General features: G+C 45.6%; 1 protein-coding gene across 1 annotated transcript; it reads right to left on the bottom strand.

Moving 5' to 3' along the window:
* Window positions 1-927: 927 nt before the first annotated feature.
* On the bottom strand, window positions 928-23120 carry LOC309373029 (uncharacterized protein). The gene is made up of 6 exons (XM_081917202.1): window positions 22621-23120; window positions 12659-12809; window positions 10429-10480; window positions 8502-8562; window positions 5414-5829; window positions 928-3404 (listed from the first exon to the last, which is right to left on the bottom strand). Exons 2-6 carry the CDS (start codon window positions 12769-12771, stop codon window positions 2988-2990), a joined length of 1059 nt encoding a protein of 352 aa, XP_081773328.1. The 5' UTR covers window positions 12772-12809; window positions 22621-23120; the 3' UTR covers window positions 928-2987.
* Window positions 23121-23692: the final 572 nt, after the last annotated feature.

Below are 23692 nucleotides of genomic sequence, written 5' to 3'. Positions count from 1 at the left end.
ATATGTAAGGGGAGGGGATTTTGATATAGTTCACATTTAAAGGAGAACCTGCTTAACTTTCTCTCTCCAAGACTCTGTGCAAACTGAAGCACACCCATCCTGAGAAATTCACACTCCTCCGAATTTTGCAATGCCGTTCTACAGCCCAAGAAACGGATGTAAAATTGCAAATACACAGGTAAAGTGTTGCTGAAAATGTATGGATCAGTAAAAATGAACACACAGACCTGCATTCTACTAGGGGAGATTGCTTTGCAAAAATGAGTGCATTAGGCAAAATTGCAAACACACGCATGCGTATATTAGAAGAATTTGGGACTGAAATGCTGATTGATTTGCATGGAGGCTTTTTCTTCTTTTTTAAAAAATAGCTGACTGATGTTGAACTGTGGAGAACTGAATTTAAGATTTGAATTAAAAATTAAAAACAAAAATTGTCAGATTTGCCCACCTCTGCTCAGGAAGGAAGTCTTCCTGGGGCTGGGAGACGACAATGACGAAATGCCAGGTGGGAGGCTGATGGGGGAGGGGGGAAGAATGGCAAGAAGACTGAAGACAGCGCCTCAAACTGCAACATTTTGTTGCAGACCACACCTGCTTTTCCAAAATGCATTTGGAAATACAGGTATTGAGCTACCTGGTTTTTGCTGCAGCAGCATATGTACCGTATTTTTCACTCTACAAGACGCACCAGACCACAAGACGCACCTAGTTTTTGGAGGAGGAAAACAAGAAAAAAATATTCTGAATCTCAGAAGCCAGAACAGCAAGAGGGATCACTACGCAGTGAAAGCAGCAATCCCTCTTGCTGTTCTGGCTTCTGGGATAGCTGCGCAGCCTGCATTCACTCCATAAGATGCACACTTATTTCCCCTTACTTTTTAGGAGGGAAAAAGTGAGTCTTATAGAGCAAAAAATACGGTAATTAATCTGCTGCTACCCATTTTTTCTTTTAATTATGCTGCTTTCTTCATAATTGGGGGGGGGCTATGGCTTATTGCTAAAATGTTATGACGTAACTGATGTCAGATTGTTCTCTTTAAATTTGTAACTTTTAATGGATAAAATGGTAAATAGAAGCGCTAATTACTTTCGCTGCCTGGGAATCTCCACTGCGGAACAGAAGCGGATCTAATAGAGCGGCTTAATTTGCTGCTCGAAATGCTCTCCTGGAACCCAAACTATTCCCAGTTTGGGAATCATTGCTCTGAACCCACAACAGGTCAATAATACACACCATGCAAGGAAGAGCAGCTGAAAAAAAATGTTTAGGGGGGAATTAAAGTAATAGCACACCTAGCAGACACAAGAGATTTAAAGGTGGAATCCGGAGAGGAAAAGCAAGGGCCAAAATGCAGGGACTGAGAAAAATATACACATAATAAAAAGGGCTCTAGTAGTTTAACAGTTAAAGTACCATTCAAGGTGGCTCTGCTGGAGGACACAGTCAAACACCAGTTCAAGAGTCTATTTCATTCCCATTCTTGCCCCTTAAGCTGCCTTTTCATTCATTCGAAACTTCCCTGAATGCTATGTGATCTTAAAGCAACACAGCTGTTCTCCAGTGACCTATTCTCCTGGGTGTCCCTGTTGAGAAAAGGCCTGGAAGGCAGAAAGACATGGGAAAGTCCTTTGTTGCAACAATTAGTACCTGGATTTGCAAGGGAGGGGGAAAGGAGGGGGGATATTTTCACAGAAAACTTAGCAGTGCTTAAAAGACAGGAGGGAGGATGAGGGCTCTGTTCTCTCTTCAAAATTTTACAAACCTCTATTATTCATTTCAGCAATGACAGACAGCATCTTAAAAAGCAGAGACATCACCTTGCCAAAAAAGGTCCGTATAGTTAAAGCTATGGTTTTCCCAGTAGTGATGTATGGAAGTGAGAGCTGGACCATCAAGAAGGCTGATCGCCAAAGAATTGATGATTTTGAATTCTGGTGCTGGAGGAGACTCTCGAGAGTCCCATGGACTGCAAGAAGATCAAACCTCTCCATTCTGAAGGAAATCAGCCCTGGAAGGACAGATCATGAAGCTGAGGCTCCAAGACTTTGGCCACCTCATGAGAAGAGAAGACTCCCTGGAAAAGACCCTGATGTTGGGAAAGATGGAGGGCACAAGGAGAAGGGGACGACAGAGGATGAGATGGTTGGACAGTGTTCTCGAAGCTACCAGCATGAGTTTGACCAAACTGCGGGAGGCAGTGGAAGACAGGAGGGCCTGGCGTGCTCTGGTCCAGGGGGTCACGAAGAGGCGGACACGACTAAACAGCAACAACAAATTATCCGTTCCCCACCCCCCACCCCTTCTGAAAAACAACAACTGTAAATGCTTTGCAGCAACAGGTAGGGAAATGGCAGCTCTCTGGATGTTGAACTCAGCTCTCATCAATCCGTCAGCCCTTTCAAGCCATGACAACTCAGATTAAAAGGGGAAGTTCCATTGAGGCCCTTAGAGCTTACTCGCGAGTAAGCAGATGCAGGGTTGCAGCCAGACACGTTGATGCTCTTCATAAAGTTCCTAGTGGAGCGAAGTGATTATCTGCAAAGATTATCCGAGTGCGAAATGTCACCCAGCACTGATGTTCTTCTCTGGCAGTTCCTAAGGCTAACAGCTCACCTTCCTCTCCTCGCCCCACCATGATATTTTAAGGCTTTTTTTTATTGGTCTTTGTCATTCTGCCAGATTTATTGATGCCAGTTGTCATATAAGCTCCCTGCAAACAAATGAGAAGAAATGCTCAACAAATAGTCTAACCTCTGTGTAAGCTTTGTGCAAGCAGATAAAGAGGAATGGTCAATAAAACATGTCGTCTGGAGGTACCCTTTGTCAGTATCTGGCGTTTCGGGGACACCTGCCAGTTAACATGCAACCGCAGTCAGCGTTTGATGGTTTCTGAGGGCTGACATGCAACGGCACTTAGTAAGGTTTGAACTATGTCCACTTAATTCATTTGCATCCACTTGAATAGCTAAACCAAACCAAAGAGTCAGATTTCAAAATGGGCTAACATGTTTTGATTCTGAAACTGAAATGCCAGGTTTTCGATGCTTTCGTAGAGGTTTTCTGCTGGGGCGTTCCTGTCCGACTTTCTTTTCCTCCTCGAGTTCTTCCAGTAAGTATCTACAGCCTCATAAGCTGGCTCTGTGCTTGGCTTCCTGCCGTTGCCCACCCACGATTCACAGCCAACAGACTCATAGCAGGGTTCAATAGCGGGAGGCTGGAACAATGAGGACGGGTGCCCTGGCCTGCCATCTGATTCCTGATGGACAGATGCCACCAGGGCATTTCCTAGGCTCATCTCCCCTTGGGATGGTCTCTCTCCACTGTGCCCACCAGAGCCCTCGATTTTCTTCTTCTTCTCCTTCTTCCTCTCCTTGCGCACCACTGAATACATTTCTTCTAACTAGGAGAGAAGCAGACATTAGGGGAGCGTCAATAAAATGGCTTTGGGGGTCGGTTTCGTGCACCTTTGATCCTATGAAAGCCCTTGAGGCAGGAGAGCTTTTCTCTTCCCATTCTGCACAAGGGATACCCCAGTGCACTGGTGAATTCAATATATAATAATAATAATAATAATAATAATAATAATAATAATAATAATACAAAAATGCTGACAGATTTTCACAAGGACTTTCATTAAAATCACACAAATAAATTGCAAGCTGGAAAAAGAGACATGGGGCGAATCTACACTGGTCGGTTATAACGTTAAAAATGTGTTATAAAGATGTGACACTGGAGGCCGCTGCAGAGCGGCGATATGTTGAGAATGGGAAATTGTATTGAGAGCTATATTATTATTTTTTATAGACTTTAACAGCAATTTTACAGATCAGTGTACATCCAGCCATTAACTGACAGATTCGCACTTCCCTCTTCCAACCCCAGTACAGTGGTACCTCGGGTTACATACATTTCAGGTTACAGACTCCGCTAACCCAGAAATAGTACCTCGGGTTAAGAACTTTGCTTCAGGATGAGAACAGAAATCGTGCTCCGGCGGCACGGCAGCAGCAGGAGGCCCCATTAGCTAAAGTGGTGTTTCAGGTTAAGAACAGTTTCAGGTTAAGAACGGACCTCCAGAACGAATTAAGTACTTAACCTGAGGTACCACTGTATAAGTTTTTTTTAAAAATGTATTTTATTAACGATTTTCTTGATTTACAAAGGTATGTGCAATGTCTCTCATATATTTTTCCCATTGTAATTTTTTCTTTTTTTACAAATCAGTTTCATTTGCTGAGACATTAGGAAGAATAGGGGGGAAAGGTGGAGGGGGGTGGAAGATGAGTGAGGGTGGGGTCGGGTGGTGATGTTTCTATTATACTTTACATATGTGGGGTTTTGTGTCAGTGTTGTTTGTGCAGCTTCTCTGCTGTTCACTTGTGTTCCTTTGGTGGTGAGAGAGGTTGGGGTTGGCCGAGGGTGTGGTTGTTTGTTTGTGATTGGCTGTGGTGGTCTTTGTTTTCATGTGAGAGGGGGGTGGGTTCAACCCCAGTATAATTAAGAGCAATGACCCTCCCATCGGGGGGGGGGGTTACTTCAATTGCAGAGAAATGGGAGGTCTCTTATACTGGTGACTGGGAGTGGCTGCCGGGACCATATAACACCGGTCCTGAAAGATCTGCATTGGCTCCCAGTACATTTCCAAGCACAATTCAAAGTGTTGGTGCTGACCTTGAAAGCCCTAAACGGCCTCGGTCCTGTATACCTGAAGGAGCGTCTCCACCCCCATCGTTCAGCCCGGACACTGAGATACAGCTCCAAAGGTCTTCTGGTGGTTCCCACATTGCGAGAAGTGAGGTTACAGGGAACCAGACTGAGGGCCTTCTTGGTAGTGGCGCCCGCCCTGTGGAACGCCCTCCCTTCAGATGTGAAGGAAATAAGCAGCTATCTTATCTTTAAGAGACATCTGAAGGCAGCCCTGTTCAGGGAAGTTTTTAATATTTAATGCTGTATTATTTTAAGCACTTGATTGGAGGCTGCCCAGAGTGGCTGGGAAAACACAGCCAGATGGGCAGGGTAAAAGGTAAAGGGACCCCTGACCATTAGGTCCAGTCGTGGCCAACTCTGGGGTCGCTCATCTTACTCTATTGGCCGAGGGAGCCGGCGTACAGCTTCTGGGTCTTGTGGCCAGCATGACTAAGCCACTTCTGGCGAACCGGAGCAGTGCATGGAAACGCCGTTTACCTTCCCGCCAGAGTGGTACCTATTTATCTACTTGCACTTTGACGTGCTTTCGAACTGCTAGGTTGGCAGGAGCTGGGACTGAGTTACAGGAGCTCACCCCGTCACGGGGATTTGAACCGCCAACCTTCTGATCGGCAAGTCCTAGGCTCTGTGTTTAACCCACAGCGCCACCCGCGTCCCTAATAAATTATTATTATTAATTATTATTATTATTATATATACCTGTGCTGCTTGAGCAGCGTGAAGTATCGTTGCTAGAGATCCCTGCTGCGATGCTTCAGAGGACCCTGCCTCCATCTCCACGTGCTGGTGGGCCTTCATCTTCTTCCCTTTCAGAACACAGGCGTACTCGGGTCCTGTTGCTGGGTCCTCTTGCCCCATAGAATCCTCCTCCTCCTCCTTCGTGACAGGGCTCGGTTCCTCCGTCGCTTCCTCCGACACCGTCATGGATTCATACAGCACATCCTCGGCTCGGGTTTGGAAGCTCAGGTTTGAGTAAGTCTGGTCTGGAGGCAGCAGGTCCACTGGGGGGGTGTGGGGAAGCCGCCTCTGGGGCAGGATGATGAAGCTGCAGCTGGATATCATCCCATCGTCTTCGCTCAATGCGTAAGAGATGTTGCCACTGGTTGACCTCAGATCTAGAGGAGGAGGATGCAAGAAGCATAAGAGGAGGGGACTCCAGAATCCAAAATGACCCTAACAAATTGGAGAACTGGGTGCAAGTTAACAAAATGAATTTCAATAGGGACAAATGTAAGGCAGGAAGAACCAGATGCACAAATATAGGATGGGAAACAGCAGGCTTACTAGCAGTGCATGTGAAAAGGATCTAAAGGGTCTTGATCAGGGGTCAGCAAACCTTTTCACTAGGGGGCTGGTCCACTGCCCCTCAGACCTTGTGGGGGGCTGGACTATATTTTGGAAAAAAAATGAACAAATTCCTATGGCCCACAAATAACCCAGAGATGCATTTTAAACAAAAGCACACATTCTACTCATGTGAAAACGCCAGGCAGGCCCCACAAATAACCCAGAGATGCATTTTAAATAAAAGGACAAATTTTACTCATGTAAAAACACACTGATTACACGACTGTCTGCGGGCCGGATTGAGAAGGCGATTGGGCAGAATCTGGCCCCCGGGCCTTAGTTTACCTACCCATGCTCTAATTCAGGGGTCAGCAAACTTTTTCAGCAGGGGGCCGGTCCACTGTCCATCAGACCCTGTGGGGTGCTGGACTATATTTTTTTGGGGGGAAATTAAACAAATTCCTATGCCCCACAAATAACCCAGAGATGCATTTTAAATAAAAGGACACATTCTACTAATGTAAAAACGCGCTGATTCCCGGACTATCTGAGGGCCGGATTTAGAAGGCAATTGGGCCACATCTGGCCCCTGGGCCTTAGTTTGCCTACCCATGATCTTGATGGACCACAAACTTAACGTGAGTCAACAGGGTGATGCAGCAGCAAAAAGGATGATGCTATTCTAGGTTGCATCAACAGAGATAGTGTCCAGGTCAAGGGAAGTCATAGTCCCACTCTAATCTGCTTTGGTCAGACCACACCTGGAATACCGTATCCAGTTCTGGACATCACAGTTTAAGAAGGGTGTTGACAAGCTGGAAGCTGTGCAGAGGAGGGCAACCAAGATGATCAAGGGTCTGGAAACCAAGCCTGATGAGGAACAGTTGAGGGAGTTGGGTATGTTTAGCCTGGAAAAGAGGAGACTGAGAGAAGATATGATAGGGGGATGGTAAAAGGGACCCCTGACCATTAGGTCCAGTCATGGCCGACTCTGGGGTTGCGGCGCTCATCTCGCTTTATTGGCCAAGGAACCGGCATACATCTTCCGGGTCATGTGGCCAGCATGACTAAGCCGCTTCTGGTGAACCAGAGCAGCGCACGGAAACACCATTTACCTTCCCGCTGGAGTGGTACCTATTTATCTACTTGCATTTTGACGTGCTTTCGAACTGTTAGGTTGACAGGAGCAGGGACCGAGCAACGGGAGCTCACCCCGTCGCGGGGATTCAACCTTCTGTTCGGCAAGTCCCAGGCTCTGTGGTTTAACCCACAGTGCCACCCGCGTCCCTGAAGATATGATAGCCATCTTCAAATATCTTAAGGGCTGTCACATGGAGGAAGGAAGAAGCTTTGTTTTCTCCTTCTCTGGAGGGTAGGATTCAAACCAAGAAAGGAGATTCCGACTAAACATTTGGAAGAGCTTTCTGATAGCACGAGCTGTTCACCAGTGGAACAGATTCCCACGAGAGGTGGTGGACTCTCCTTCCTTGGAGGTTTTTAAGCAGAGGTTGGATGGCCATCTGTCCTGGATGCTTTAGCTGAGATTCCTGCATTGCAGGGGGTTGGACTAGATGACTCTCAGGGTCCCCTTTCAACTGTAAGATTCTATTATTTTTCTCCCTGCCCCTGGGGACCTAAGCTGGGTTCCCCTTTCGCCAGCCATGCTCTGCTCCTGCAACCACAAAAGTGCTGAGCCCTTGAGAAGGAGATGCTTTAGGATTTGTATGTGCACAGTCACAATTGTACGTATCTAGTTCTGCCTGTTGGCATCAGGCGGTTGTCTCTTCTATACGCTTTCTAGTGCCTACTAAAAACACTCTTGTTTGGTCAAGTCTACCCGGGTGCTTAGAGTTTTAATGTGTTGTGAGTTCTAATCTGTTTTTCGTCTATTGTTATTGCAGCTTTTCGAAAGTCTGGGATTTTTATTGTTAGTTTTTCTTAGGAATGATTTTTATTTATTTTATTTTTTAACGGCTTGAGGGTTGTAGTAGTTTTTTTAAATAATAATAATAATAATAATAATAATAATTTTATTTATACCCCGCCCTCCCCAGCCAGAGTCAGGTTTAGGCCGGCTAACACCAATATAATCACAGTAAAAACATAATGGGGGAAAAAAGAGAGGGGGAACAAGAAATCCAATTTAAAATACAGGTTAAAATGCAATTTAAAATGCAGCCTCATTTTAGAAGTAGCCCATAGATCAAAACCATAAGGGGAGGGAAACATAAGGGTCAGACCGAGTCCAAACCAAAGGCCAGGCGGAACAGCTCTGTCTTGCAGGTCCTGCGGAAAGATGTCAAATCCCGCATTCAAGCGGCGCATAAATTTTATGAAACAGATAAATGAATAGCCAAAATAAGCTGGGGAAACGACTCTTATATTATTTGCATTTTGCAGCAGCGTGGGCAAATGCTCCTTTGCCTCCAATCTTTGTTGCCTCTCAGCTTGGAATCCTGAGATTTGAACTGGATGCCAGAGTCTTTGGGAAACGACTTACTTTTTGCCTTGGAATTTGTCCTGTTCAGCTGGTGCGAGTTGACGACCGTCAAGAGCTCCGTCTGCAAAACAAGAAGTTGTGTCTGGGCGGTGGGCACAGTGGCATAGGAAGGGGGGTGCGGTGGGTACGGGTCGCCCTGGGTGTCATCACTGAGGGGGGTGACAAAATGCCAAAAATATGTGTTTCTGAAAAAAATAACTCCTGCACCCATTGCACACCCCTTCTTACGCGACTTGAGCGATTTCCAGAAACCAGAAGTATTGCTGACTCCAACTTTGCAGGCAGAACACAGCCTTTATGGCTGGGAGCCTTCGACAGCCCTCTCCTCCATGAATTTGCCTAATCCAGAGGCGTAACCAAACAATTAACCCCCAGTGTTGCAAACAATTATCAGTAATATCCAAGGCAACACGATGACCAAGTACAACAATGCAATAGCAACATAAACTCTTTATATAGTCTATACAAAACATAGAAAAATATGAGAAACCAAATAAACAGAAATCTTATAAATCTCTGAAAGTCCCTAAATGTGCACTCTTGATGGATTCTCTTGAAAACATAGACCCAAATAAACATAAGTCTTATAGGTCTCTGAAAGTCTTTGTGGGCTATGCAAGTCTCTGAAAGAAGCAATGGGTCAGATTCTTATCTGATGAAAACAAGCCGTAAAGCTTTGTTTTATGACGTCCAACACGGCCAAAATGGTCCGCAAACAGATGTTGTGAACAGTGATTCCGGATATATCCACTGTTTTGTGGAATTCTTCTTCAGCACAGAAGGATACAGAAATATTTCATTAAAAAGGTAAAGGGACCCCTGACCATCAGGTCCAGTCGTGGCCGACTCTGGGGTTGCGGCGCTCATCTCGCTTTATTGGCCGAGAGAGCCGGCGTACAGCTTCCAGGTCATGTGGCCAGCATGACTAAGCCGCTTCTGGCGAACCAGAGCAGCACACGGAAACGCCATTTCCCTTCCCGCCGGAGCGGTACCTATTTATCTACTTGCACTTCGATGTGCTTTGGAACTGCTTGGTGGGCAGGAGCTGGGACCGAGCAATGGGAGCTCACCCTGTCGCGGGGATTCAAACTGCCAACCTTCTGATCAGCAAGCCCAAGGCTCTGTGGTTTAGGCCACAGGTCCATCCGCGTCCCTTGTCTCTGTTATACCCAATTGCAATTCAATGTATTCCTGTTATGTTTTATGATTTTCCTGATATTATAAGTGAGCCGGAACTGGTCTGTGACCATAATAATAAAATCCATTTATTCAGCCCTCTCCCCCATGAATCTGCCTAATCCAGAGGTGTAGCTAGGTGAGGCAGAGGGCACTGGGTGCCATAGCGCCTGCAGCGTGCCTGAGCCACGCATCTCTCCTGGGCAGACTGCCTGCAAGCTCCACGCTGCTTTTTTGAGCAGCGTGGGGCTTGCATCTGCCCACCACCTCAGCCGCCCTACAGATGAGGGAGAGACTGCAGAGAGGCTCCACGCAGCACGCCCTGCCTTGGTTCGCCCCGCCCCCATGGGCTGCTTGCTCCGCCCCCAGCTGCAGGGCGCAAACATCACTCCGAGCACCTGAGCGTCTAGCTATGCCACTGGGTGGGCAGCTGTCCGCATCCCTGGAATTTCAGCAAATGGTGCACACCCACCCAATCGAGTAAAGAAATAAAAATACTTAATTAAAAGTAGAAGTGATCAGAATGTTTTAATGCTCGCTGAGATCGCTCGGATGACGTTGTGGCGCATTCTAGCAATGCAACTGGCAACCCAACTGAGCAATAGCATGGCTTCTGAAAAACCAACCAATCGCATCAGAGGTTGCTCAGTCCTGGCTCCCCCCCCAAAAAATATCCTGGCTACGTCCATGTGCACAAAGAATGTACTTGTTATTGGGAAACCAAATGTAGGAAAGAAAGAGGTCCACTCACTGCTTCGTCCAGCATCACTCCATCTTGTGGAATTACCCTCTTCTTCTCTTTCCTGAATGGCAGAAAAAGAGATGGAACGAATCATTCACGGGTCAGGCTAGCAACACCCTGGTCAGCCGGTGGGAGTACAGAAGGTCCATGTATTTTTGCTGGACTGGACAGCCATCTGGTCAGGAGGCCCATTCCACACAATGTAGGAATCAGGCCTTTTCTGTCGTGGCACCTATTCTTTCGAACCCTCTCCATTTAAATACCACACAGATGCTCTTGCCCATCCCTTTTCGTCACCTGCTAAAAAAACCTCCCTTTTTTGGCCAGCCTTACAAACGTCTGTCATTTTATTTCTTTTCTTTTTTAAAAAAAAAATTATGCAGACAGCAAAACAAAGAAGCCTAAATTAACATTGCCTTCTACCGATAAGAAATAATAATAACTATTAAAATAATGAAAATACTAAAAGTACATTTACTTCCCCTTTTAAACTTCTATTCTGGTTGCAATATATTACTATTCTACAAGAATCTATTATATCCTTTGCTGTCCCAGATATTATTTTATTTCCCAAATTCAACCTAACCCTCCCCTCCTCCCCACTGCTTCCCTTCACCTGTGTGAGATCGTCCCATCATAATATATTTTGTCTAGTTGCTTTGATAAAACAGAGTAACATGAACACTGTTAAATTATAATTACTTCTTTTGTCCTTACACGCTTAACAATTGCCTATTAAGAGTTCTGCTTTAACATCATATTTCTTCATGTATTCCCCTATACATTCTCATTCTGTATAGAATTTTTGTTTGGAGCAGCCCCTCATTGCTGCAATCATTTTTGCCATCTGGGCAAACCTCTGTCATTTTCATGTCTCCCCAATAAACCTCCCCACCCCCACAATAGCATCTTTTTTTCTGAACTCAGAAACTTCAAATGCTTTAGTGCAGGAGTGGGGAACCCAACCTGGGGGCCACCTTCTTTTCTGGGCAACTTTCTGAGGGCCACATGCGAATAGGGGTTGGGGCAGAGGTAATTGCATGAAATGGAAGCAACAGACTTGAATCTTGGCTTTCTATAGCAGGCTAGTTTCCAGTTTTCACACTCCTCTCTAAGCAACCAATATTGAGATGGTTAATTTTGCACATGTGAAAGCTTCTGGATGAAGAAATGAAAATTCTCCAGTCCAAAATATGGTTCAAAAAGCTTCACTTACAGAACTCTACTGAAAAACAAATAAAATTATATTTACTCAGTTGAATATTTCATATACTGCTCCCAGAATAAGGCATCTAAACTTAGCTTACATATTGTCACATATAAAATAACTTTATTTGCAAAAGCCGCTAAAAGTATCTGTGCTAGTCACATAAAAGACAACACTGTAGATTATGCAGAAGACTCAGTTAATTTGATTTATTGTAAATGGCTGCTTGTTTCTGGATTTTTCTTCATAGGTTTGGTTGGAGTTGCTGGTTTTGTAACTGAACTGGTAATGGCTTTTAGTCAAATACAATAAATGATTGATTGATTGAACTTAGTTTACAAATAACTTGCATTCTGAGCTAAAAACCCTTCTCCGCTGCCGCCTCTTTTAACTTTTTGCTGGAGACAGAGACAAACACATCCATTCTCTTCAGTGCCTTAGAACAAAAAGGCCCAACACCCAACATGCCTGCAAATTAGCACATGCATAGACTGGAAATGCTCTGTCTTTCCTGCAGCTATGAGCTGTTGATCATCCTGTGACTAAGCCACAGAAATAGGTAAAGGTAAAGGTACCCCTGCCCGTACGGGCCAGTCGTGTCTGACTCTAGGGTTGTGCGCCCATCTCACTTAAGAGGCCAAGGGCCAGCGCTGTCCGGAGACACTTCCGGGTCACGTGGCCAGCGTGACGAAGCTGCTCTGGCGAGCCAGAGTTGCACACGGAAACGCCGTTTACCTTCCCGCTAGAAAGCGGTACCTATATTATATATATATAATTGTCCAGTGGCACCTCAGAGACCAACTAAGTTTGTTACGAAAGCTTATACCAAGAACAAACTTAGTTGGTCGCTAAGGTGCCACTGGACAATTTTTATTTTATTTTTTTATATGCTTTGAGGTTTGTTCATTTTCCAATCAAGAGGCATGTAAATTGTATGAATGAAATGAATGGGATGTTGCAGAACCTGGGCCCCCAGGCACTCTGTCGGGAGAAGGCTTTCCACTTAAGGGTGAGAGCAGCTCAGATGCTTACCTCCTGCAAAGTGTGCAGAGGGCCAAGAGACAGGCGGTTATGCCAACTAGGGAGACAACAAGGAACAAAGGGGAAAAGTCGCCAGCGCCCGCTTCCTCCAGGGATGGAGCCATCAGTGGATTCCCCTGCGAGACTCACTTGGCATAGGATGCTGTAGAGGAGAGGAAGCACAAAGGACCATCAGACTCCCGGGACGCAGTTTGCCTCATTCATTCCTTCATTCTGCCTTATACAGAATCAGACCATTTGTCCACCTGGCTCAGTACTGCAATAATAATAACAATAATAAATTTTATGTATACCTCGCCCTCCCTGGCCAGAGCCGGGCTCAGGGCGGCTAACACCAATAAAATCGGAGTAAAAACATAATAGGAGAAAAAGAGAAGGGGAGGGAACCAATTTAAAATACAGATTCAAATGCAATTTAAAATGCAGCCTCATTTTAAAGTAGCCGATAAATCAAGACCATAAGGGGAGGGAAACAGAAGGGTCAGACTGAGTCCAGACCAAAGACCAGGCGGAACAGCTCTGTCTTGCAGGCCCTGCAGAAAGATATCAAGTCCCGCAGGGCCCTGGTCTCTTGTGACAGAGCGTTCCACCAAGTTGGGGCCAGTACTAAAAAGACCCTGGCCCTAGTTGGGACCAATCTAACCTCCTCGAGGCTCGGGACCTCAAGTGTTGTCATTTGTGTACCTTAAGGTCCTCCAGGGGGCTAGATTTACTTGGTATTATAGGTCAGGACATTAATAGGCAGGATGTTAAATTGTTTTTATATGCAACAACAGTGGCAAAAGTGTTGTTAGCTCAGGAATGGAAGCAAGAAGAAATTCCGACAAAAGAAGAATGGCAGATAAAATTAATAGACTATGCAGAATTGGATAAAATGACAGGAAGGATTCGAAACCTGAGGGACCAGAGATTTACTGAAGACTGGAAGAAGTATACAAACTATTTGAAGAGCAATTGTAATCAACAAATTACGCTAGTAGGACTACAAGAAGTTCTGTAAAGAGAAAAATATGAATCGTTGCGAAGTAGAAAAAGAAAAAAGATAACAGTTGTGAGATTTAAAGGTAATAGGGAAAGCAAGAAATGTATATTAAGAGATTAGATAGGAAATTTTTCAGACAGGATGGATGGAAGTCAAAAGATTGTATAAGATGTAAAAGTATGTTTAAATACTGTTGAAAATGATATGTTAAAAAGCATATATATATATATATATATATATATATATATATATATATATGCAGGTTTTGGTGTCCTCGGGTGTCTTCCCGTGTAAAAGTTGGGGTGTCTAGGCGACGTTTCGACGAGGTCTCACTCGTCATCTTCAGGCTGGTGCTTTCGGCTTCTTGTTACTGGAACAGAGCAGGATCTCAGTGTTTGAGTTCCTATAAATACTGTTGAGGGGGTGTGGTGTATAGCCTCCAATGTTCTGGGCAGAGAGGAAGTTCCCAGGCTAGTGTGCCTTTTCTTCTTTTGTTCCTTAATTACTTGAGGGATATCTTGAGTGATTTCTTGAGTGATATCCTGAGTACCACTTAGGTGGGTCATTAGGTGTGGATTAGTTGCTAAAGTCTTTGTGTCTTGACCTCTTGAACTTTGTGAAGAGTTTTTCTGAGAAGATGGCTGTACTGCACTTAGTTGTGCTCAGAAAAACTCTTCACAAAGATGACGAGTGAGACCTCGTCGAAACGTCGCCTAGACACCCCAACTTTTACACGGGAAGACACCCGAGGACACCAAAACCTGCATTCCTGTACCCGTGAAAATCTACGAAAGCATATATATATATATATATATATAGGCTCTTAATGAAGCATGCAAAATATCACGGGCCCCTTGCAGTTTGCACTCTGGTTGGCAATGGGTTTCCTGTGCCTCTGAGCCACAGGGCCTGCAAACCCGAGGGAGCTGTCGCTGCATCGCCAAACTGTCAACCACCGCTGAGCTGTGGTCTCTGCTGTTGCAAACAAGGACGACCTGCTATGTTCATGCGCTCAAAGGTCAAACGGCACACAGGAAGCTGAGTGCAACATTCACAATAAGGCTCCCCCTAACATGACTCTCTTTGTTTCCAGTACCGTAAGAACAGAGGCGGATTTAGGGCATCGTGGGGGCCAAGGACACATCTTCCCACTTCTGTCCCAAAGCCTAGTTAAGTCCTGGGCTATACAGCTGCAAATAAAAGGTTTTAAGTGTGTCTTAAGTGCAATATACAATGTGACACTAGATGGTGATGGTGAGCCTTATGGAAAAGCCAATGTATTTTTTTTAAAAAAAAAAATACGCTAAAACAGAAGCAGCATTTTCAAAATGGTTTTTATATGTGTGTAGATTCCGCCTTAGAGTCCTCCTGCCACCTTCCCAAAGCCTAGTTATCATGTTCCCAGCCTTGGGAAGGAGGGCGCTAGATCCCTGCCAAAGCCTTGTGCCTCCTTCTTAAATCCCAGTGCCTCCCTTACCAAGTTTTGGGAAGGGGGCACAAGAACTAGGAGAGGTGCCAAATGTTAGCCTTGCACAGGGTGCCATTTTTTAAAAAAATTATTATTCTTTATAATTACACTTTCCTCCAGGCAAGTCAAATAACTTACAAAAAAAATCATTCAGTCTAAAATCTAACTATCGTAAAGGTAAAGGGACCCCTGACCATTAGGTCCAGTCGTGGCTGACTGTCACGTGGTTGCGGCCGTGGTTGCGGCGCTCATCTTGCTTTATTGGCCGAGGGAGCCAGCGTACAGCTTCCGGGTCATGTGGTCAGCATGACTAAGCCGTTTCTGGCGAACCAGAGCAGCCCACGGAAACGCTGTTTACCTTCCCGCCAGAGTGGTACCTCTTTATCTACTAGCACTTTGACGTGCTTTTGAACTGCTAGGTTGGCAGGAGCAGGGATCAAGCAACGGGAGCTCACCCCGTCGTGGGGATTCGAACCGCTGACCTTCTGATCGGCAAGCCCTAGGCTCTGTGGTTTAACCCACAGCGCCACCCGCATCCCAAAAAACCACACTCTAATTTTTTTCCTTCCTCCCTCCCCTTTAACCCCTCCCCCCAAAACCTGTTCTCTCTTCTGATCTTTAACCATGTGCATAGATTATTTTTCCTAATTTGCATGCTTGGGTTGGCTCCCCCCCCCGTGCTATTCAATTCCTATAACTTGTCCATTTATTCAAAATCTTTTGACATTTGTTTTCCCATGTATCTTCCGTCATTACCTGTTCAAATATATCAGACTGCATATATTCAAAAACATAGTCGTTCCATTTTCCCGTTGTCCATTTATCCTTTTCTTTCCATCCTGATACAATAACAAGCATACCAGCTAAGATCATAATTTTATCCCAATCTTGCTCTCTTATTTCTATTTTACTATTCCCCAGTATTCCGGAGATAAGCATTTCTCTATTGACTTCTATCTTAACCTGAAATACATCAGAAATAACATTTATAATCTTTTGCCAATATTCCTTTACCCAAATACACTCCCACCACATATGTGCATATACCCCTAACTCTTGACCACAGTGCCAGCACTTAGGACTCAATCCTTTAACTATGTATGTCAGTTGCACCGGGGTTCTATACCGTTTCAATAGGAATTTCCTACTTAATTCTTTATATTTATCCATTTTTATCTGTACTCTTCATCATCTCTTGGACCGTATGAAACAGCCCTTCCCACTCCCATTTATTCTGAATTATCCTTATCATCCTTTTCCTTATTTCTCAGCATTAATTTATATGCACAGGGCGCCATATTGCCAGGCTCTGCCCCTGATAAGAACATAAAAGGAGCCGGCTGGATCAGGCCAATGGGCCCGCATCCTGTTCTCACAGAGGCCAAGCAGATGACTGTAGGAAATTTGCAAGCAGGATTTGAACTCAGGACCACTCTCGCCCCTCCTGGGGTTTCCAGAAAGTGGTGTTCAGAAGCATCGCTGCCTCCAACTGTGGGAGCAGAGGAGAACCATTGAGAACCCTCTCCTCCTCGTTTGTGATTATACCTAAAATCACAAACGATATTCCTGGCAATCAAAGGAAAGTATTCCTCTATGTGACAACAGCTGCCAGTGTTATGTACTGAAGTTCTCACCCTGGGCCAGCAGGGGGATACTGTAGATAGTTATGCAAATAAGGGATCGAAAGTGACGTTCAGTGATTGGATAGTTTTAGAAAATTGTTACAGTTACATTGTACTGGAGCTGTATGTAAGCAGGCTGACTGAACCCTTCAGTTCAGTTCTGTTCTGGCCTGTGAATAAACAAGAGCTGTTTGAAGAATCACTGTGTCGTCTGATATGTTCACCCACAACTTAACAGCCAGGATGCTCATAGCAAAAAATGGGAAAGGGAGAGAAATTCCATCCATGAAAGAATGGCAAAGTAATTTTTGTGAATATATAAATCTGGCAAGACTCACAGCATTCATAAGGGGACAATTGGACCAGAAATTGTTAAAATAATGGGGATGTGCTAAAGAGTATATGAAAAAATATTGTTCTGGAGTAAGCATATCGGTATGTAATGAATGAAGCTTTGCAGGGTTAAAGAAAGAGAAAAATGGTGTAAAAAGCATAAAGATAGAAGTAATAGAAGTAATCTACATTAGACACAACAACTTAGAAAGAGTAAAAATTTCCAGGTCTTAGACAAAGGAAGGAAGTCAATATGTGTATATGTATGTAATGACTAGATTAGAATGATGATATGGTTTTATTTGTAGATGTGTGTTTTTTTTGTGTGTATTGTTTTTTGTTCTTTTTTTCTTTTGTGTTTTTTCTCCTCTTATTGTTTGTACTGTTTTATTTTGGATTCAACGTTTGTAATTTTTGTTGTAATTTTGCATTGAAAAAAAGAGAGCAAGGGAGCCCTCTCCTCTTTTATCTTAATTGGCAGCCATTGCTGCTTCCTGTGGGAGGGAGTTCCACAGTCTCACTATGCACTGCACGAAGGGCTTTATTTTTTCTGTCCTGAATCTTGCAACATTCAGCTTCATTGACTGTCAACAAGTAATACTACTACTACTACTACTACTAATAATAATAAATTTTATTTATATCCCGCCCTCCCCAGCCGAAGCCGGGCTCAGGGCGGCTAACAACAATAAAATAATACAACATTCTAAAATCATTTCATTATAAAATTAATTCAACTCAAAATGATGGCAACTATTAGGCTAAAGTTCTGTGAAGATTGCCAGAGGAGGGGGGTCCAGACCAAAGGCCTGGTGGAACAGCTCCGTCTTGCAGGCCCTGCGGAAAGATGTCAAGTCCCGCAGGGCCCTTAGTCTCTTGTGACAGAGTACTCCACCAGATCGGAGCCACAGCCGAAAAAGCCCTGGCTCTAGTTGAGGCCAGCCTAACCTCTCTATGGCCTGGGACCTTCAGGATGTTTTTGTCTGAAGACCGTAAGTTCCTCTGTGGGACATACAAGACAGTCCTGTAGGTACAAGAGTCCTAGGCTGTATAGGGCTTTGAAGGTTAAAACCAGCACCTTAAACCTGACCCTGTACTCCACCGGGAGCCAGTGCAGCTGGTATAGCACCGGGTGAATGTGATCTCGCAGCGAAGACCCCGTAAGGAGACTCACTGCGGCATTCTGCACCCGCTGGAGTTTCTGGGTCAGTCTCAAGGGCAGCCCCACGTAGAGCGAGTTACAATAATCCAGTCTGGAGGTGACCGTCGCGTGGATCACAGTGGCTAGGTCAGGGCGAGAGAGGTAAGGAGCCAACTGCTTAGCTTGGCAGAGATGAAAAAAATGCCGCCTTTGTTATAGCTGCAATCTGCGCCTCCATGGAGAGGAAGGTGTCGAAGATTACACCCAAACTCTTAACGGTGCTGGCACTAATTGCACCCTCGCAAGAGATGGGAGTTGCCCCCCCAGTTCGATTATGCCAGTTATAACCTCATAAATTTCTAGCATGTCGCCTCTTCCTTCTCTTTTCTTCTCCTAGTCCTAAAGACTGTCCAAGTGTTCATGTTTTGCAGGGACAGTTCCGGATTCACAGAAGCCGTCTGAGTTTTTTATTTGATCCCTGAATGTCCCCCTTTTCCTTAGGGCATCCCTGTTTTCATTGGAGAAATGTTGGAGGGGATGGAGTTATCTGACCCCCACAAGCCATCTGAAGGCAGCCCTCTATGGGGAAGTTTTAAAATGTTTAATGTTTTATTATGTTTTTATATATGTTGGAAGCTTCCCAGAGTGTCCGGGTCAACCCATTAAGATAGGCAGGGTATAAATATAAAATTCACAACAACAACAGAATTTCAACAGAAGTAGCTCATAAAGTTATAGCTACTACAGTGGTACCTCGGGTTACATACGCTTCAGGTTACATAGGCTTCAGGTTACAGACTCTGCTAACCCAGAAATAGTACCTCGGGTTAAGAACTTTGCTTCAGGATGAGAACAGAAATTGCGTGGCGGCAGCGGGAGGCCCCATTAGCTAAAGTGGTGCTTCAGGTTAAGAACAGTTTCAGGTTGAGTACGGACCTCTGGAATGAATTAAGTACTTAACCTGAGGTACCACTCTATATTCTAATTTTAGGACAAGTCCAAAAATAAGGCAAATAGCTCCCTGCTGCTTGTTCTTTACTGCAGCTCCTCCACACACCAGGGCCGGCTCTATCATTGGGTGGAGCGAAGGGGCTGCCTCAGGTGGCAAAAATTGGGGGACAGGGAGTTGTGTGAAGATGGAGCTGTATGTTCCCTGGGTGGGTTACCTTCTGCTCCCTAACCTAGCTTGCTTCCCTCAGCTGTGGCAGAGAGAACGCCGAGCTTTCTCTAGGTTTTGGCCTCGCTTTGGAAGCAAACCAGGCCCTTGACTATCCCATCGCAGCAGGGTAATAAAGCAAACAACCGTGGATGAGGCCAAACAAAGCTTATGACCTCCACCCTAAGCCTACTCTCAAAAGTGGTACCTCGGGTTACAGATGCTTCAGGTTACAGACTCCGCTAACCCAGAAATAGTACCTCGGGTTAAGAACTTTGCTTCAGGATGAGAACAGAAATCGTGCAGCAGCGGCAGCAGGAGGTCCCATTAGCTAAAGTGGTGCTTCAGTAAAGAACAGTTTCAGGTTAAAAACGGACCTCCGGAACAAATTAAGTACTTAACCCAAGGTACCACTGTACTATGCTATAAGATCCACTGTCCTGTGATATCATATATGAGTTTGTAATACTGATGAAGCCCAGGACGGCGAAACAAGGCTAATATTCCAGAAATCCTTGTCTTAGACTCTTTGAAAGCATTCTGTGGAACTGCAACAACCTTTCGTACGGATTGTTGGACTCTATGAACAGACAGGTGGAATAAACTTATTCCCTTATGCATAAACTGATTAGAGAATGAACTGATCCACTGGGTCTTCTGCTTTTTCCATTGAACTTTATGACCTACTTTTGTTGAAATCTACAATTCAATACAATGAATAGTATATATTATTTTTTTCAAACGTACAGCCGGTTACGTCTTGTGTGTTTATTGAATAAGTTTCACGTAACCAGAGGTTTGTTGTTGTTTTGTCCATTCCCAGCAGCAAGGGCTGGCCGGCTGGGCTCCCTCGCCTGCTTGCTTGCTTATTCCGAGGCTGCCTCAGCTCCTGGCAACCAGCACCCCCTGGACAGCCCCAAAGGCACCATTCGCCTGGGAAGTTTGCGGCCAGGGCTGCTGCAGCAAACAGCTGTGCAAGCCTTTGGGAGGCAGAGATGCGAGAGGGCATCAGAGCAGTGGCGTAGCGTGGGTTGTCAGCACCCGGGGCAAGGCAAGTAATTTGCGCCCCCTAACCCATGGATTTGCGCCCCCTAACCCTAACCCCCAGATGTTGCGCCCGGTGCAGCTGGCCCCCCTGCACCCCCCACGCTACGCCACTGCATCAGAGGAAGGAGGGAAGGAAAGAGGGACAGAGGCCAGTGTTGTCTGTGGCACCCCTGGCCACCATTCAAGGAACCCCAAGGTGCCATGGCACACAGGTTGAAAACCACTGCCATATCTAACCTGGGCCCTGTTACCTAAAATAAACCCAGTCTTGCCACAGCCTGATGCTTATCAGCTTGCGGTGACACAGAGGCAGAATTTTTCATTGTTTGCCCCAGCGTTACAAAATGCAACCCCTGCTCCATCGGTTTGGGCGTTTTGGTGGTTCTTAAGACTTACCTGCTTATGGAAATTCCCTTGGTCTCTCAACCAGAGTCTGGTGTTTTAATTGCTGTGTTTTAAAGGGATTGCCTTACTGTATGTTCCAATTGCAGGTGCTTCTATTTAATGTTTGTGTAACTGGTTTTTACACTTTGAAAACTACTGGGAAGCCTTTTAATTTTTTTTTTTTTAAATGAACAACACTTTTATTTTCTTGACCTTGTTTTTTTGTTGCTGTTAGCAGCTCAGAAAAAATACTTTTGTAAAAGGAAAGGGAGGTGAAGTCAAATGAATTTTTAAAATGCAGTTAGAGAGCTAGCATCGCAGGATATTGATGCCCCAAAGCTTGTGCCTGAAGCAGCCCAGAGTCCCATCAACTCATCTCTTCCTAACTAAACGAAGTCACAGTCGCTGCCCCTCATGAAGATACTGGGGTTGGACTAGATGACTCGTTGAATCCCTTCTAACTCTACAATTCTGACATTAGAGCAGACTGGATAACCCAACCTCTCGTCCATAGAGACTCAAGATCAAGAAACATTTATTGATCGGAATTGTGCGATAGCTCAGTCGGTAGAGCACAAGGCTCTTATAATAATAATAATAATTTATTATTTATACCCCACCCATCTGGCTGAGTTTCCCCAGCCACTCTGGGCAGCTTCCAACAGAACATTAAAATACAATAACCTATTAAACATTAAAAGCTTCCCTAAACAGGGCTGCCTTCAGATGTCTTCTAAAAGTCTGGTAGTTGTTTTTCTCTTTGACATCTGGTGGGAGGGCGTTCCACAGGGCGGGTGCCACCACCGAGAAGGCCCCCGCCTGGTTTCCCGTAACTTGGCTTCTCGCAGTGAGGGAACTGACAGAAGGCCCTCGGAGCTGGACCTCGGTGTCTGGGCAGAATGATGGGGGTGGAGATGCTCTTTCAGGTATACTGGACCGAGACTGTTTAGGGCTTAATTGCAAGGCTGTGGGTTCGAGCTCAGCACTGGATGAAAGATTCCTCCATTGCATTAGGTTGGACTAGTTGAGCCTTGTGGTCTCATTCTATAGTTCTACGATATTCCCTCCCTTCTTATAAAAAAGCTAATGGGGCATATGCGATTCTTCCCCTCCTTTTAGTCTCACCGCAGGATTTAAAGCTTCAAAGAGCAGAAATTTAGGGCGCCTCTCTCACTCTAAAGCAGCTCTCGTCAACCTGGTTCCCTCCAGATGTTTTCGCACTACAACTCCTGTCACCCTCAGTCACGGGGTTGTCAGGGCTGGGACTGGGGAGCACTGAAAGCCCCAAACATCTGGGGGATGTTGGAGGATGCTCTAAAGCATTGCCACCGATTTGGACATAAGATGCATTTATATCCCCCCAACAAGGAACGTAAGATGGCGACATAGCTCCTACCCTCCTCATTTGGTCCCAACAACCCTGAGAGCTAGGCTAGGCTGAAAGGGACCAGGCCCCCCAAAGGTCACCCACTGAGCTTCATGGCCGAGTGGAGATTTGAACCCTGGTCTCCCAGGTCCTAGACCGGCACTCTGATACACCACACTGGCTCTCCTCAAACGGCTGAGCCTTTCACTCCCTCTGCTGCCAAGTCCAGATTACAAAGCAGAGAGCCACCTCTGAAAACAGAACGTGCTCAATGCATTGCCTGGCCCCTAACTGGACGGGTGCTTGGGGCAGGAGAATTTCAGCACATTTCCTTGCAAATAAATCCCCATGGATGCTCATCCCAAGCCAAGCGTGCCCAGGATTGCAGCCTTAAGACAACTTTTAGAGGCGCAGAGAACCGCCACAGTCCAGGTTACTCGTGAAGGTTACTTACTTTAGCAGTGGGGGGAACAGAGGCGGGCAAAGAGCATCTCTGCAATCGGCCCCAGCGATTGGAATCCCTTGATCTTTCGGCTTGGCCTCCCCGTCTTCTAGAATAAAAGGTCAGGTCCCAGCTTTCTGGGTGGCTGCAGGCAGCTCAGTCGCACGGCTGACTTTCCCAGGGTGGGTGGCTGCCTCTGAGCGGAGGCCACATGCGCCCTGTGGCAGAGCCTGCTTCCTGCCCGCATCGCCCAACTGCACGCTGCTTTTCAAAACCCCAAAAAATGAAAAGCAAAAGTACCAGCGGCAGATAGATGCAAGCAGAAGTGTGCTCTGTTCCCCACCCCCTTGTGGAACATCTCAGCAGGGCCTCATCCCCTTGGAGGGTAGGTTTTTCAATGGCTGAGGTAGCTGAATGGAACTTCCATGTGCAGCCGCAGTGTTTCTCTGAAAGTCAGCTGCTGTGAGGGGCGGGATGTTGTTCCTTCCCACCTTGCCTATGTGCTTCCCAGAAGCGGCTGGCCTATATTATTATTATTATTATTTATTTGTACCCCACCCATCTGGCTGGGTTTGCCCAGCCACTCCGGGCAGCTTCCAACAAAGATGAAAAATACATTAAAATGTTACCCATTAAAAACTTCCCTGAACAGGGCTGCCTTCAGATGTCTTCTAAAAGTCTGGTACAGTGGTACCTTTCGTTACGTACTTAATTTGTCTCGGAGGTCCGTTCTTAACCTGAAACTGTTTTTAACGTGAAGCACCACTTTAGCTAATGGGGTCTCCTGCTGCTGCTGCTGCGTGATTTCTGTTCTCATCCTGAAGCAAAGTTTTTAACCCGAGGTAATATTTCTGGGTTAGCGGAGTCTGTAACCTAAAGCGTATGTAACCCGAGGTACCACTGTAGTTGTTTTTCTCTTTGACATCTGGTGGGAGGCTGTTCCACAGGACGGGTGCCACTACCGAGAAGGCCCTCTGCCTGGTTCCCTGTAGCTTTGCTTCTCGCAGTGAGGAAACCGCCAGAAAAGCCTCGGCACTGGACCTCAGCGTCTGGGCAGAACGATGGGGGTGGAGACGCTCCTTCA

The sequence above is a fragment of the Podarcis melisellensis genome, assembly GCF_964234715.1.
Source record: "Podarcis melisellensis genome assembly, chromosome: 6".
Lineage (NCBI taxonomy): Eukaryota > Metazoa > Chordata > Lepidosauria > Squamata > Lacertidae > Podarcis > Podarcis melisellensis.
Note: the sequence above shows the minus strand (reverse complement) of the source record. Positions and strands in the feature narration are given on the sequence as shown.

What these genes read in the sequence shown, in the direction of transcription:
- LOC309373029 (XM_081917202.1), bottom strand. Translation starts at nt 12,771, where the DNA reads ATGGCTCCATCCCTGGAGGAAGCGGGCGCTGGCGACTTTTCCCCTTTG. An exon ending in CTCTGCACACTTTGCAGGAG is followed by an intron (nt 10,481 to 12,658) that starts GTAAGCATCTGA and finishes TCTGCCATTCAG; the next exon opens with GAAAGAGAAGAAGAGGGTAA. An exon ending in GACAAATTCCAAGGCAAAAA is followed by an intron (nt 5,830 to 8,501) that starts GTAAGTCGTTTC and finishes CTCCTCCTCTAG; the next exon opens with ATCTGAGGTCAACCAGTGGC.